Here is a 17,184-nt window from a genome sequence, read left to right on the forward strand (position 1 = left end):
AGCATTAGTTGGTTAAGTACTGAAACTCAATTGTAAAACTAAATGTATTCCTCATAAAACACACAGATATTTTAGCTGAACTTTAAGTCACTGTAAATAGATTAAAACCTGCATCTAATATTATCAAAATGGAATGAAACATTACATCATCAATTTGCATTTAGAAGTGATTACCGTCTCTGCTCAATCTTTTATCTATAATTCGTGTCTCGCTGCGGCCATCCTGTTGCGGCATTTCAAAGGTATTATCAATGGAAATGTTGTTTTATTATTTAGAAACATTACCTTAAAGACTGTTATGTTTTGGAACTACACATAGAAACACTACAGATACATATGATTTTAAAACATACGAAAAAGATTCATCAACATCCATGCAAACATGATTGAAAAAATATGCTAACCGAAGACTATTTACTGGCTTAAAGATTCGTCATTGATATGTTCGATATTCAGGAAATGTGTCTTTATTATAGATATTTCACAGAGCGTGCAACCCTGATTACAGGATTTATTTACGAGGCCAATTTAAACAATGATTTAGTTGAAAATGAACTTGATGAAGCAGTAAATCATGCTGGTCGTCTTTTGGTGAACCATGGGTACTTAGAAGATGCAATTAGGACACAGAACAAGGCATTTCTTGAAAACAAAATCGTTACTGATATCCTGCATAAAATGTGGTACGGAGAGGAGAAATTTTTATTCCGTCAGGTATGTAAGAAGTATGTAAGAAGTATGCACACATGAATATGTCGTGAACTGGGATATTGACCAAAAGAAAACAAACTCACAGACTAACATGACTCAGAAACATAAACTGGTTAAAAATACAATCTTCAACAATTGACGAGGTCCTTTTCTTGAGAAAGACAAGATGTAACGGTTGCATGTCGGGTTCGGACGCGTTTAAAACTTGTATATGCAATGCTTCATATTTTTCTGCTATCTTTTCATTAAATGTTAAAAATTTGTACATCTGTGTTCAAAATAATAACACATGTGTTCAGCCGATATATACATCTTGTGTTCGAACACTGTTTTACAGATTTATTGTGGTTTGCCAGACTGCTTGATACCCCCAATATACATATGGTCAAGCCAAATACAAATTACTAGTATTAAACAGTATGCAAATATAATGCAGCATGTTTTTCCTTTAAGTTTGTTTGTAAATATTTTAGTAATTGTTATAACCTAAATTTACAAGATGGCCAACGCTGATCAAAGCTGGCATATTATGTTATCATTTATTGTCATAGTGTGTGTACGTTTTACAAAATAAATACATTCTTGTATTCAATCGTGCACAGTATCGCGTTTGTAGATCCATTAACGACCTTATATATAACTTCCATAATGACAATACTGGATAAAGGTATTTTCCAATCTTGATTATTTTTTCTGTTTTATATAATAACCGTAAATTCCTAAAGTTTGATATTTTAACTTTTAATTATCTACATTTTCCATATCAAACCAAAATCAACATGGAGTATGACATTCAGCGCCTGGTTTTGCTTTTTATGTTTGGCGGTCATTTGTAGACAATTTGAATGTTGCTACCAGTTGTTTCTGGGTCGTCGTATTTTATTTGTTTATATGTTTATATGTTTTATCTTTTATAGTAGTAGTTAGTGCATTAAATAAGATATTGATTAAACCAAAGTTTCCTCTTTCTTATAATATATTTGTAAACATGAATGTTTTTGTGAACATGAAAAATGTGCGAAACTATCATCCCCGCTGATAATCTATTCAAAGGGTGGATACATGATGAGGGTCAGTAGACATATTAGCTAGAAAAATCCATGACATTCTGACCTACCTATATGTGTAACATATATTTTGCAGAAGTCAAACAGGGAAATGTCAGACAGTCACGTATACTCATGTAGTTGATATGTCTATTGAATGTAATATAGGGATGCTTAGTTCTTGATAAGATCATCTGATAACGTCAAGTTATTTTTTTTTTATTTCACGACCTTCATGGTGTCACGACTGTCATAGGTGAGGAACAGCTTAATACAACTTGGATTGGTCCACCATTTGCTACATAAGAAAATGCCTGTACCAAGTCAGGAAAATGAAAGTTGTTTTTTATTCTTTTGATGCGTTTGAGCTTTTAATTTTCCGTTTGATAAGGGACTTCTGTTTTGAATAGTACTTTCAATACGGTATTTTAGATTTTTTTTTGTACATTTTGGTAATAGATTTAGACGTTTACAAGTCTATTTTGCTCAAAATATTAATCTTAACAGTTGACTGTTTGATAATTTTAAAGAATTAACGAAGTTTATATAATTTACCTTTTGCATTTTTTGTGTAGTGTTATTAAGGCTGTAGTAATTTACCAATGCAATTTGCTAGAGCAAACACATACATGTACGGAATGTTCAACTTCGTTCAAAGAAATAATAATTGTTTTTCATGTGATTGATATAAATAAAAACCGTGACAGAAGTCTGTTCGCGTTCGAATTGACTGTATAACAATACATGGACATTTTGTTTTGTGCAAATTGAACACAGTGTTCTTAGTACTTAAGAAGAATCTATATTAGTTACTTGAAATGTATCAGGAAAGGTTATTTTCGGATGATGAGTATCTATCTTGCAGCCGAATGTCAACTATAGCGATATTAAAAAAAATATTTAGAAAGAAAGACAACTCTAACAAAATATACAATATTTACTACATATTTCGACACGAAAACACATATGTAACGACCTGCAGAAATGTGTGGGTTAATAGTACGTTTATATAATAGGGGATTAATTAACGGGATAATCAATACCACGAAGTTGCAAAATTAAATTAACACCATGTCAAAACGAAAAAAGAACACAGATACACACAACTAAAGGTTACGATACATAAACAAAACAGAGAATGAAATCACATTCTCCAGAACCTTAAACAGCATCTTTTTTACGTTACTTCCAAGCCGCAATTCCCTTATTGGAACGTTTTGACTTCACATTAGTATGTGATATCTTGAATCAGTTTTCATGTATAGGCGTTAGATATGGTTATCAAGGTGCAAGGTCTTATCTCTATCTGGTGTGAGCCATATACCCTTTATATATATTTTTCGCCAGAAGTTATTCATCATTGCTTCAACATGTATTGTTGCCAAATAACTTTATTTTCAAAAATAACATTCAATTCCATCATAAAAGTATGATTTTTATAGAGTGCATATCGTAAACATGTTTTGAGAACAAAGCATATACGTACGCAGAATACCGATTATTCAAACCCTATAAAATATCATACGTATTGTGTCAGAAGTGATTAACTTCATTGAGATAAATCAATTTTCCGATTTACTCACAAAATAAAATAACAATATAACTGTTTGCCATCTAATAAACATGCACTGTAAATGATTAACTCTTTATAGGTAGGAGTTTTCATCCTGTTAGCCCTAATACACTTACTTGTGATGCCAGTATTGATGATCAACATAACAGCTCCTCCTCTTAAATGGTAAGTACTAAATGCATAACTGTTAAGATTTCCAAATATAAGAACAAACATAAAAAAAAAATCCTAAAACTACCCAAGATTTGTATGATTATCTATTTTAGTGTCCCGGTTTGTCTATACGTAAGGTCCTTTTTGCTTTCGTCAACTTTTCAATGTTTTATTAGGATTTGAATTATAAAACATTTTTGTAATGAGATCAACATTGAAAACTCATTAATTGTGCATTTGTTGCAGGAATGTTCATGTTACTATATACAATACAATTTGGTTGGATATGAAATCGACGTGATTACCAAAATTACAAATGTATCTGTCATATTATATTTTGATTTACACTTTAAGATGTTAACAACCTATTTCAGTTGTCTGGCAAGTACCATACCTGCTCTATGGTCGGGTTGTTGTCTCTTTGACACATTCCCTATTTCCATTCTCAATTTATGTTTACTCCAAATACTACATGCATGTTTTCAAATGCAAGTGTCTTTTTTTTGACATATTACAGTTTAACATATTCCAGTTTCACTTTGTAATGTTTGGAAGTTAACTATTTTGTTTTGTTTTCTTACATGAAGTTTATTTTAGATGATTAGTTTAAAAGAATGCACGTCAAATCAAGGAAATGTATCATATAATACAGTGTCTTTGTTATAGGTTCTACCAGAAATACAATCTCCCTTTTATGAAAGCCTTTATTCAAATGGTAAGAAACATTTATTTCCATTAACGAAATATACGATATACTATCATCTAATGGTCAACTGAATGAAAGTTCTATGTAAGCGTATCTGAAGATTTATTGAAAGAAATATATGGATTGACTTCATGAAAATAGATGTAAATTCAGAAGCAGAAAGATTGTTAAAGCTAAAAATCATACGATCAATTTAAAACTTACATAAAAATATACGATTTCTAACAGCAGTATTTGAATAGCTTTTCTCTCTCGTTTTTTTTCAGTGTTGAACAATAAACAATCGCAATAGTGACTGTATATGCATGTTTTCTGAAAACTTCATAATAACAGTGATAACAGCTTAGTTTGATTAATATGGTATGGAAGGTTTGCTTCTTTTATATGTTCTAAATATGAATATTATGATACTTAATTTCTACAAGAAAGATCAATTTTAATACGTGCATAAATGTCAGATTATGGAGCATATTTTTTAGTAACCGTCAAAGTTAATCTGTTCACATTTTAGCTTGGATACTTGGCTTTGCTGGTGACATATGCATACATGTTGCTCTTCAACCCTGATGAAAACTTTTCTTGGACAGACGGATTAATAGTAGGATGGATGATCAGTTTTTTGTTTAATGAAATTAAGCAGGTATACAAAATAGTTATATTGTTTTTTCATCCTTTTTCTTAAAGGGAAAAAGGGTCAGCTTTGATTTGATAGTTTCGATAGAATCTTACGTACATTTGAACTAAAAAGTATATGAGTCTCTATGAAACATCTCTAGTAATTTTGACACCCAGCCATGTGTTATACGACAAAAAATACCTTAAAATAAGAATCATCTAACTTATATACCGTCAACAAATAATATCTTCTGCAAATCTTTCCATGATTTCATTCCTATTTTACAGATGAGACTTAAGTGGGATTTTCTTTTCATTTAAGTTTAGGTTTAAATATGCCCTACGTCTCATTTATAATTTGCACATACCAGTTATTGATCTTGATATAAACGTCAGGAATCATTACCCAGTTGCCATACAAAAAAAAGGACTGTAATTGCATGAGATAATCACAAATTATTGTTATGGTGTATGGAATATAAAACCTAATTTGTAAGTAATTTATTATATCTTAGTTTATGAAAAGGGGATGATATGTTTTTTTACTGACATTTTGATTGTCGAAACGCTAATCAGAATATTTGTATGCTTTCTTTGTCAGGCAATTCAGTTATTCTAAAAAGATAATCGGGATTATATATTACACCCCCTCATTTCATCTACACATAATTTCATTCATTCATACATAGATTTATAACTAAGATTTATTTTAACGATTTTCTCTTTAAAGGCAATTGTTTCAGCTTTACGACATAGATTTAAAAGGTATATGTGTAATGTATGGAATCTCCTAGACTGGGCAGTGATGTTTGTATACGCAAGTGGAATGTTTTTAAAATTTGGAGACGATGGGACCTATGAAGACTCGACAAAAATATTATTAGTCTTAACTTTCATTTTACTCAGCATTCGTATATTAAACATGTTTAGTATATCTGAATACCTTGGACCAAAACTTGTTATTATTCAAAAAATGGTAAGAATAATTTAAAATATGGACGGAAGAATCAATTTTACCCCTCAAAAAGAGACACTTCATCATTTTGACAACTATTCCACTAAATGTATGCTGCTTTATTTCATTGTACTGGTGGACCTTCGTCAATGACGGTAACACCAGCCCAGTTGAAAGCACTTTTGTGCTGATTTGAAATATCATTGATGTGCTCCTCTTCTGTAAATTTACGGTTTATAAAATGTTGAAATATTCAAAACTAGCAGGTTGTTATATACCTAGGTATAGATTGTCAAAGCCGTATTGCGTACATTTTTTCCGAATTTTCGGTAGTGAATCGTCTTGAACTTCGTAATATTTGATATATTGGAAATGTTTTGATTTGAGCGTCCCTGATGAGTCTTCTGGAGACGAAACGCGCGTCTGGTGTAACAGATTATACATCTGGTATGTGTGGTGAGTTTTTGTTGGTAGTACGTTGTCTTTTTACATAGTTGTCTAAGGCGCTCAACACAGTAAGGCATGGATACACTTTTTATATCACAAAGCCATTTGTTTATAGAGTTTCCAAAAAGAAAGACGGAAGATGCAAAAGGGATATCCAAACTCATAAGTCGAAGAAAACGGAAAACGTCATGGCAAAAAATGACCAAACATAGAAACCATCAGCACTCATTTTATTTCGATGTAAGTCAATTTAATAAATAAAATAATACAGCCACTATAACAAAATTGCGTCCTACGAGTCGTGGCGCTATAAGATATACAACTTGATTGAAAAGGTATGAAAAGTCATTCTCCCATTATATATATATATATAATTAATTAGTCTAAATAACAGCCCAACAATGTTAGATCTGTAAATTTGCGGAAGCAAATTTCATCAAATTTTTGTTCTTCCCTGGCAGGGATTCGAACTCATGCTACTGATATATCGTGACACCAAATCGCCTTGCACTATGCCCGGCGCGCTATATATATCAGTGTGTAAACAGGATTGTTGTTTGACGACACAGAAGAATCTTTTGTTTCTTGTTTAAAGATTTTTATTATTTAAGTCATAATCAGTCTCAACATTATACATACAAAAACAGACAAACAAAATATAATATATCAATAAGAAGTACTTTATATCAAACGAACTTTTTTTCCGTACATGTGTAAATTTTATTTGATTGAATTGATAATTTTTTGTTTTTCAGTTCAAAGACACGTTTGTATTTCTTATCATCTTAACAGTTATCATGATGAGCTACAATGTCTCATATCATTCATTGCTCTACCCAAACTCTGAACTTAGTTGGAAAGAGATAGAGAACGTAATGCAGAATGGTTACTGGATGCTTTTTGGAGAAAATGGGTTAATAGACAGCGATACACGTAGGTTTAATGATAAATAGATTAGCTCATCTCTCAACTGTGTGTTTTCTTTTATGTGTATCTTTCCATTTAAGCTGTTATCATCATTCAAACTTAATAACTGACGGTCGTACATATTTTGACAATGTTCTTCTTACTTGGTAAGACGAAGGTTTACCTTCCTTATCTTTATTTTTCGTGATTTAGAAATATATAAAACAAATTGACAATCCAACAGTAATTATACTATAAATTCGAAGTAATGCGTCGGCTTTTATTACTTGCTTGCAGTTATCAAATCTTATCACTTAATTAACAAATACTGTTCTACGACGATTTCCTTTATGTGAAATGTTTAGTTCTGTATTAGATTTCGATATGACATGCAATATGACACACTATAGAAAGTAAAATGCGTTGAATTAGTAGAATATTTCGTGGCAATTTAATTTTGACAAATAAATGTATTAATTACAGAATTCTGCGAAAACATCGTTTCAAATATAAATAAATTTTAGATTTCATCAGGTCAAAGAAATGACAAATCTGTTTGCTTTTTCCGGTGGTAATTACTTAAAGTATCTAAATTTATTTTTTAGTGGATGATTGTACTGACAATAAAACCATTTATACAAGTAGTGACCATAAAGAAAGGATGGCTAGATGTCCTACGCATTTGGGAATACACATTTCGCCATATTTGAAAGCCCTCTATGGATTGATTGCAGTGATTTTACTATTGAATCTGCTCATAGCAATTTACAGGTAAGATTCTAAACAGTTTCTATTGATGGTTAGGGTCACTTGGTAATATATTTGTTTCATAGAACAAGTTCAGCAGTTTTGTATCATATTTGTTTTAAAAACAATTCATCTCAGCGGTTACATGTTTTACTATGTAACTCATTGAACTAATGTTACAAATACTAATTTTTTCAACTAAACTCACAGTCATGTTAAATTAAATTAACTATATAACTCTTTTTCAATATGAAATGAATATATGTGAACAACTTGTCGTAATGCATGTGTATACAATATGATGCTGATACTGAACGAATTATTTCAGTGACACATATAAAAAAGTGAATGATGAATGTAAGTTCCATTGGTCGCAGATTCAGACTGATTTCCTTGAGGAGTATAGCATAGAGACAATTTTCCCAATACATTTGAAGCTTCTTATGTTACCTTTTGGTCTTATCCATGTCTTCATTTGGTTAACTGAATATTGTTGCTTCAAAAAAAAAGATCGAAGATTGAATAAAATCCAACACGAAGACCAACACGACAGTTCAAATTCTTATGACAGTGAAAGGGACAAGTTAAAGGAAAATCCAATGTTTGTACGAGGTAAAAAATGAATGCAGATAATATTAAGATCATATATCTTCATAGTATATAAATTGGTTCAAAGAAAAAAAAATAGTGTCTTAGTGTTAATGTCCATACATATCCTCATGGACACAGAAACACTTTTATGAAGAAATATTGCATTAGCAATTTCAAGAAAAGTCAAACATGGAAATTGATATTGTGTTCACTAAAGATGACACCATATGGAACGTTTACATATTATAATCAGATTGGTTATTACGTTTTGCTTTGCTATTATAACGGAGTAATGAATTTTTTTTAAAAGTATTATTTAGATACGACTTAAGTTTAAATTCAGATGGCCTTATAGTCAAATGTATTGAAAACTACAAAAAAATGAAAAAGATTTGCATTCTTTGATTCATAAGTTCATAGATTATATATATTTGTGTAGACTGTCTCTTAATATGTTCAGTAATTTTGTAAATATCTAATATATTAAGATCAATACTAGGAGTAAGGCATGTTGGTTAAAAATATTAAAAGTGTTTAATTTCTACAACAATTAAAAGTTTCCCCTATGTTTTGATATAGGAAAGACAAGCATCTCAAGGTGAATGCATGAGAAGGTCAAAGGTATTAAGTAAAACCATGGCATTTTGCAATCGTTCGGTCTTCAACAATGATAAAACCCATACCGTATAAAAGGCCCTGACATAAAAAATATGAACCAATTGAATTGAGAAATTTAATTTATAACAAAACAATCTAGGAAAAACAAATATTACAGACATGAACCAACGACAAACACTGAACTACAGGCTCGTGACTTGGGACAGGCACATAAAGAATGTGGCAGGGTTAAACGTGTTTCTGGGTGCTCAACCCTCCCAAAAATCTGGGACAGTGGTGTTACAGCACAACATAAGAACAAACTATAAAAAACAGTTGGAAAGGACTTAACTCATCAGATCGACAAATAGTAGAAAAACATCTAAAAAGAACACAGACCGGAAGGAGCAGGGTATTTATACATCCCTAACAACAACAAAAAAAGACTCAAAGTACAGATCAGAGAGTACTCGCAGTTACTGGCAGCTAGTTTATATTTACCGCCAATGTCTGTTTTTTAAACACTGACCAATATTAAATATTAAATATGTCATGCCATATCTCATTAGTAGTTGGGTTTTATCATTTAATATCATCTGGTGTCTGTGACGAATTAAGACAATTTATGTTTGATCTTATCACAACTATTATAGACTCGGGATATTTTATAGGCTGTCATTTGATTTAGACATTCGTTAATTTGTCAAGTCTGTATGTTACCTTTTTGTATTTTTGGGTAGTTGTCTCATTAACGTTTACCCTAAATCCCCATTAAATCTGCCATATATATGTGTTAACGTCTGAGACCTTTGTCTAACATACAGTCGAACCGTAAACTCAAAACAATTTCGAACAACAAGTAAATATAAAAATAAGAAGATGTGGTATAATTGAAAATGAGACAACTCTCCAAATGACACAGAAGATAACAAGTAACGCATAGAAGTATCTTTTCTTTTATCCTAGTGTTTTTGTACAACGCAGACTATGATCTAAAACTAAAATCAACAGAAGAAGCGGAGAGAATCGGAGCGGCTAGGTCAAAAGGGTAATACACTTATAGTTTTATGCAACCTTTCTGTACAGTAAAAGTAAGCACTTTTTATTAAAAATTCTACAATATCTATTTAATGTAGCATCTTGAAAATCTGCTGTACTGTAGGCCTATACTAACATATAGGTAGGCTTCTAATCATCATTCGCAAACATTGAAAACGATCAGTATTTCCTTTCAAAAGCCTTTAGTAATGGCTTAAAGACGTGTGATTTAAATTTGTTTTCATATTTGTTACTTCTTACGAATCAAAGTAGCAGGCCAATGTTTGGACTCATTGAATTTGAAAGAAAGAATAATAATTCTATTGAAAATATTCTTCTAAAAACTTTACTTTACACATTCACACATTCTGATGGCTAAAAAAAGCGTAAAATCTGCCAGTAGGCGTCATTTTGAAATCTTATATTTAGACATCAGAAAAACCGTACTCAAACATATAGTTTGTATAAACTTGTATAATATATCTAGATGTTGTTTTTGGGTAAATATGAAATGTTCTGATGAGGCTGTTGTTATTCTAAAATTTTACGAAAATTATGGGTAAAATGGTTATTTTATGTCATGTATATCTCTATGACCTCACAAAATACATTTCTGTATTAACACGACGTACTAGTTTGTCTCATTTGCTCAACAAGATAAAACATAACTTTTAAGAATTAAAGAATTTTGTGATATAATAATTTGAATCACAGCACTTCCGTAGTCTTAACAATCAAATTTTGTGCCAACGTTTTGTCTAATTTGTGTGAAGTAGTAGAATCTGAAACCGTATATATCAAAAGTATAATTGATATTTTCTTTTCTTGCATGATACAATATTCATCAGGGTTCAAGCTCCTCCTGATTTTCTCTGCTGCATTTCACGTATTACAACATGTATCTAGGGCAGTGATTAGTATCACACATTCTTCAAAGTTGTCTAATGGCTCCTGGAATATTAATATCATTTTTTCTTCAAATAGTTTTCACCCACTGAAATATTTCTAAACGACGTAATTTTTCATTGAATATGATGAAAACTTGTTAAAACTGCTTATATAGGATATTAAAATGGGAGCATCGCGGATGGGAGTAATGACTCGCAACAACTAAATACCAAATAGAATGACATCGATTTATGCAGATGAATATCAAACAGTCCAAGTTGAAATTTATTCATATTGTAAATCAATGATATCATTTCAGTATATTTAGTTCTATAAATTTAAACGATTGCACTTTTGAGGATTAATTTTTTTTTTTCAAATTATGTAATTATCTTATAATTATTATTATCATAAGTATTATTACCATTATCATTTGCTTTATAACATGTATAAATCAGTCGATTTCTTATTATCGTTATGGCTTGTCTCTAGTAAGTCGAATCATTGAACGACTAACAGATTTTTTTTGGAATATAATAGGAAAATTGAGATCACAGAAGAAGATAAAATAACGGTTAGTATTCAATATTAAATGTAAAAGAGGGGCGAAAGATATAAGAGGGATATTCAAACTCATAAGGCGAAAATAAACTGACAACGCCATGGCTAAAAAAGATAAAGACAAATAATAGTACAAAAAACATTTTCAAAACACAACATAGAAAACTAAAAACTGGAAGTTAAAATTCCAACAGGTTACATAAAATATATAAGTGTGTGCTAAATGTAACAAAACATTGCTAAGCGAAAAAATGTACATCTAATAAACCAAATTTGACATCGATGATGCGGTAGACAATTTTGCACTGACCAATCCCTTCAAACGAAAAACGAGTGATTGTGATTTGAACAAAAAAGCGAAGTCCAATAGTAAAACAATTGATGACTAAATATTTATGACTTTTTATAGGACATCGATTTTACTTTATGAAAACTTTGTGTATAAAGCAATACAAACATATTATATCGAATTACGTGCGAAGGAAATAGTTTGTCAAGACTAACCCTTAGCTGGTTGCTCGCAACCACAATTTGGAAAGTCAGATAAAAATAAAATAAATTAGATTGATCATATTCGTATTACACATACAATTTACCTGTATTAACTAATAAGTATATAACAAATTAAATTATTGGTACTTGATGTTATACAAGTACCAACTGATCATATGTGTGTATGAAACCAAAAATCATTCCTAGTTTTGTTGAGATGGAACCCTAAAGGCAATTATTATATGGCGGGATCAAATTCAAAATGAAATCATGCCGACGAGATAATAGTTTATAAGATGTATCCAACTACTGAAAGGGGTAAAATTACTGAGTGATAATTAGTCGATAAAATATTAGTCTATTACCAAAAAGGACTCATTTCAGTTTTGTTATGTCTTATCGTTTGTTGTCCAAATAATTATAAAAGTGTCTTTCCATAACATCATTGTCATGAAAATTCTTTGGACGAGTATTGTGAAAATAATTCTATAAAGTTCGAGATTGCATGTTAGTTACGTAAGTGCGTCACTGTTTTTTATATCCTGTGGTGTTTGTCGTTGATAAAAATGTTCGTTGTTGTTCTACAGTTTGCATGTTGTGTCAACTATAATATTATTTATTTGTGCGTTTCTCTGTGATGAATGTTCTTGCGTTTGTTTGTGCTGTATTTCTGTCACGTAGTGTTGTCATTTCAGCGATAGTTTTTAACATTGTCATAAAGCGGGAGGTTTTGATAGCAATTAAACCAGGTTCAACCCATCATTTTGTCTTACAATGTCCTGTACCAACACAGGAATAAGACAGTTGTTATCAAATAGTTCGTTTCTATGTATGTAAGCGGTTTTTTTTTTTGTTCACTTCAGTGTTCCTGTTGTTCGTTTGTTTTCCTCTTATAGTTGATGTGTTTCCCTCGGTTTTAGTTTGTAACCCGGATTTGTTTTCTCTCAATCGATTTATGACCTATGAACACCGGTATACTACTGTTGCCTTTATTTGTGTATTCAAGCTATTTGTTTAAGTAAGCAACACCAAACGTCCTATAATGAGACAGATGTACTCATTTTTAAAATGTTCTTAATGCTGATTTATTGAATTGTTAGTCTGATACCTGAACTGTATGTAACTGTCTTTATAGTACAATGAAGTACTATGATTGTGTCTATTTGGAAAGTTCAAGTATTGATAGAAATGTTGTGAATTGCTTGAATTTTCAAAATTAAGAAATAAGTATGATGCAATGCACAATGTAGCCTGAAGGTCAAGTAACGTAGCAGTAACATCTATAGTATTTGTTACTATAAAATTACGTGTTTTTTATTGTTTCTTTCATTGTTCCCAAAAAAGGAATATCACAGTGCATAATATAAAATATTTAACTTCATTTTAGTCGTTCAAAGCATAATGCTGTTAAGGGGACTTGCAAGAAAAGTTTTCTAATTTGTATTTTAAAATAGTTCTTAAAAAGTATTTAAAATTTCACCTTTTATTGTTTTTTTATTATTATTTTGTATTCATTTGCAAGCATGTGGATTATATATCTTGATATAATTTTCATTTGCATGATTTTCCTTGATACATGATATTTTCTTACAAGGAAGCAATTGAACCAAGGTTTCCAAGTGGTAAAGTTAAAGCCATTCCTTCGAAATTTAACGGACGATATCACGAGTTGTTGACCGTAATGAAATTTCTGTCTCACAGATAACCACTTGTATATTCCAACATATCGTCCTCCTTTCCTTTTTCCTCGATTGTGACATAATCGAAGGAGACATATCACCGGGTCTGTACTTGCATGAGCAACATGAAATGTGCCATACATGTAGCAGGAACAGCTCACCCTTTCGAAGTTACTAATTTTAGTCTATGTTTTTGGTTGGGTTCGTGTTGTCCAGTCTTTAATTTCATATGTAGTGTTTGTTGACTTGTTTGTCTTCTCATCGTGTATCGTTGTTTGCAATGCCATTGTCGAGTATCTTCAACTTATGAGTTTTGGATGACCCCTTGATATCTTTTGACTCGTTTGTTTCTCCAGAGCTTCGTTTCACTTTATATTTTCTCATTAGAAATAGTAGTATACAGAAATTATATCAGTATGTCTTTTTACAAGGAATATTGTCATACTTAATTTAAATATATTAAAGAAAAAATGATCCTCTAAATCTTCAGGTTAAGCTTTAAACTAACATATCGAGGAATCCTAGTTTGTTAAGTTGTCCCATCTCGGGTAGTTGTTAACAATAATTGATACAGTAAAGAGTTTAGTATTGGTGTAACCAGATATTGTAGTAATTTTTATGTCTCCTACGTAGAAACTTCAAAATCAAATGGACGTTATGAACAGAGAGCTTAAGGACCAGAATTTAAGAGCTGACGAGGTAACAATAAGCATGCATTAGATATAAAAAAAAAAATTTTTTTTTTTCGTATGAAAGAACTTGTTATGTATGGCTTGATTTTAGTTTTAATATCAAATGACAATTTTATTTTTCAGAGTTCTCTTACTTGCCATTCGGTTTTAATTCTGCATACTGATTCTTCTCTTCATTTATTAAAAGGATTATTTAAGATCATTCCATCTTGATTTAAAATTTAAAAAAATCGTCTACAAATCTTCTTTTGGCAGTGAGTTGCAAATCATTATGTTGTTCATGTTAAAATTTAAAATCTTGTGTTGCTTAATATTTTTTATGTTCTTTTTGGTCGTATAGCTCTTTGACTGTTTCGGTTCTTACACATCCTTGGCTTTCAAATATTTGGCATTGAGAGTTCCTGATGAAGGTAGATCCGGAAAAGCGCTTCGGACGCATGAAATTTATAATGTGTTGTTTTCATTTCTTAATCCTTGAATAGCTGTTGAGAAACCAATGTAGCATTTTCGTAGATTTATTGTTTGAAATTGTTCTTTCTCTCAACCTAAAAATAGACGTTATGTTATGTCTCAATGATGTCGAAAATTGTTACGATGCTTTTATTTGCATTGTTTACTTATTATTGAAGATATGTTAGCTTGTTGCTTGATATTGTTACATTTCCATAACTACTTGTATTTGGATGATTACGGTCTTTTAGAGATTAAATCAATTAGACATATGAATTGGCTTTAGAAAACTATCCCTCATGTTTTTTTTTCTATGCACAAAAGACGACATGGGTAAACGTCAATAAAACTACGGACAATATGACTGCAGCACTAGAAAAACGGAGTCAAAAGGATTTTGGTACTAGAACAGCCTAGAAAATATCAATGTAGTACTCATAATAATCCGGACGATGCCTAAAGCTTGACTTTAAATAAAATAGAAAACAATTATGCGTAGATTGTGTTCCAAACTTTGATATTATTTAACGTAATTTTGACAGTTTTTAATTGAACTGATATGCTTACAATATGATAGTCAATCGATTTGTTCGTATGTAATTTTACTCGCAAAGAAACCCGTTCTTCTTCGAAAAAATGTGACCGATTCACTCGAAAAAACACAATCGTAGCCGAACATTTCACATACCGTGTTTAATATGTGACCGTCCAATCGATGGACAAATGAATCGGTGGCAGCACTCATAACACCTTTAACACAAACAATCCAGTGATATGATTGAAACAAGCTGCAGATTTTTGCATCGATCAATATTTTAGATCACTCATAGATAAATCATCGGTCCGTCAAATGTTAATGCCTAGCATTTCAAGTATCATATATGTGATTTACTGTAAATATATAATACAAAAAAAAACAAATTTCAGAAAAAAGAAAGAAGGGTATTTTACTGGTGTCATTTTCTTGCATATGTATAATACAAAAGTGATTCCATTTTTATGTAAAAGATGTTGAAGATAATCAAAGAAGATGTGTTGAAAATGATCAAAAATGATATGTTGAAGATAAATCACGACAATATGAAAGAGATAAAATCTATGGTTTGTAACTTTCTTGTTTAGAGCAAACCCTCATACAAAGAGTAGCATAACCTAACTATTTGTTATCAATGTGACTGAACTATTGTTAACATCGTTCTAAATCTGCTCACACACCAAGTTCAAATTTATTTCTATGACGTAGTTCAGTTTTCATATGTTGTGTTTAATTTCTAATTGTTTTGTATTCAATTGACATCAAAATTTGTATTGTTCAGAAACCAATGTTGGGTATATGTAGATGTGTGTATTCATTACGCAGTCGTTTAGAATGAGGACTACGTTGAACTATAATTGTTGGCCACAATACCTGAGCTTCTTAGATTAAATGTTTAAGTCCAAGTAACTTCAGAAATTACTAAACGTCTTTCGATGTAGCATCAAATAAATAGTGTTGTAAAAAGCAAATGGAAAGGAGAAGCATGACAAGGTCACTTTTAGTCCTTCCAATTAAACATTCAGGTAAAGTATTATAAATTAGCCAAGTAACATCATTAAAGCGTCTAAATAACACAAGCTTTTCAGATACCATTTCTTTCTAACAAATTTCCTATAGACGTTTGAAAAACAACTGTCATATTGCTGACTTGGTATAGGCATTCATTAAAATGATTTAATCTTGTTTAACAGCTAGTTAAACCTGTAACATGGATGACAGTTGTCTGAGAAATTATCAAAGCATGAGGTGAGAAAAATGCCAAACAACTCTCAATAACTTGGTTAAAGTAGGTTTAACCAAACTTTTTCTTTGGAAAATGCCTGTACGAAGTCAGGAATATGACTTTTGTTTTCCACTCGTTCCGTTGGTTGATAACGTTTTATTTTGTCAGTTTTTAGACTTTTGAATTTGCCTTGTAGTTCGGTATTTTTTGTTATACTTTTTTGGCGTTGCTAAAGTTGTAGAAGTGAACTTTTCTTCCCCAAATATCCCCCACTAGTATATCATTAAATTTCAAAGTAAAAGGGGCACAGTTTGAGAAATCCTATGAGAAATGTCATTATGTATTTTACACACGACTTTATTCATCTTTCAAATTTCTTGAATTTAAGAAAAACAGCATAAATGAACTTGCCATATAGCCTCAGTTTGAATATCACATGTAGGTAAATTACCACGTAGATTGTAGATACATATCTTTTTTGTGAGATTGTTCCTCATACCTAATTTGACTAATGTAAATGTGTCACTTACGTTCAATTTGGACAATGTTCTGATATCATACTGACATAAGCAATGTC

At 31.0% G+C, this 17,184-nt stretch overlaps 1 protein-coding gene across 36 annotated transcripts in view; it reads left to right on the forward strand.

Annotated features, from left to right (window-relative positions):
• The window catches only part of LOC127712112 (uncharacterized), a 468,529-nt gene that overhangs the window by 41,876 nt on the left and 409,469 nt on the right, over positions 1-17,184 (forward strand). For 8 of the 36 annotated variants that reach the window (XR_007986948.1, XR_007986947.1, XR_007986949.1 and 5 more), the window contains exons 23-26: positions 477-714; positions 3,410-3,495; positions 4,150-4,198; positions 4,701-4,829. The exons of 12 other annotated variants lie outside the window; for them this stretch is intronic. Coding sequence is in view for 19 of the 24 variants with exons in the window: in XM_052218366.1 (XP_052074326.1) it covers positions 477-714; positions 3,410-3,495; positions 4,150-4,198; positions 4,701-4,829 (502 nt within the window). In the remaining 5 variants the exon portion in view is untranslated. Of the gene's footprint in view, positions 1-476; positions 715-3,409; positions 3,496-4,149; positions 4,199-4,700; positions 4,830-5,534; positions 5,781-6,961; positions 7,140-7,717; positions 7,884-8,187; positions 8,472-10,013; positions 10,096-11,513; positions 11,548-14,338; positions 14,405-15,855; positions 15,949-17,184 lie in introns of all 36 variants that reach the window. 16 more of the 36 variants (XM_052218356.1, XM_052218358.1, XM_052218360.1 and 13 more) reach the window with 5 other exon arrangements.

This window comes from Mytilus californianus, unplaced genomic scaffold (assembly GCF_021869535.1).
Source record: "Mytilus californianus isolate M0D057914Y unplaced genomic scaffold, xbMytCali1.0.p SCAF_8, whole genome shotgun sequence".
In the NCBI taxonomy this organism is placed as follows: Eukaryota; Metazoa; Mollusca; class Bivalvia; order Mytilida; family Mytilidae; genus Mytilus; species Mytilus californianus.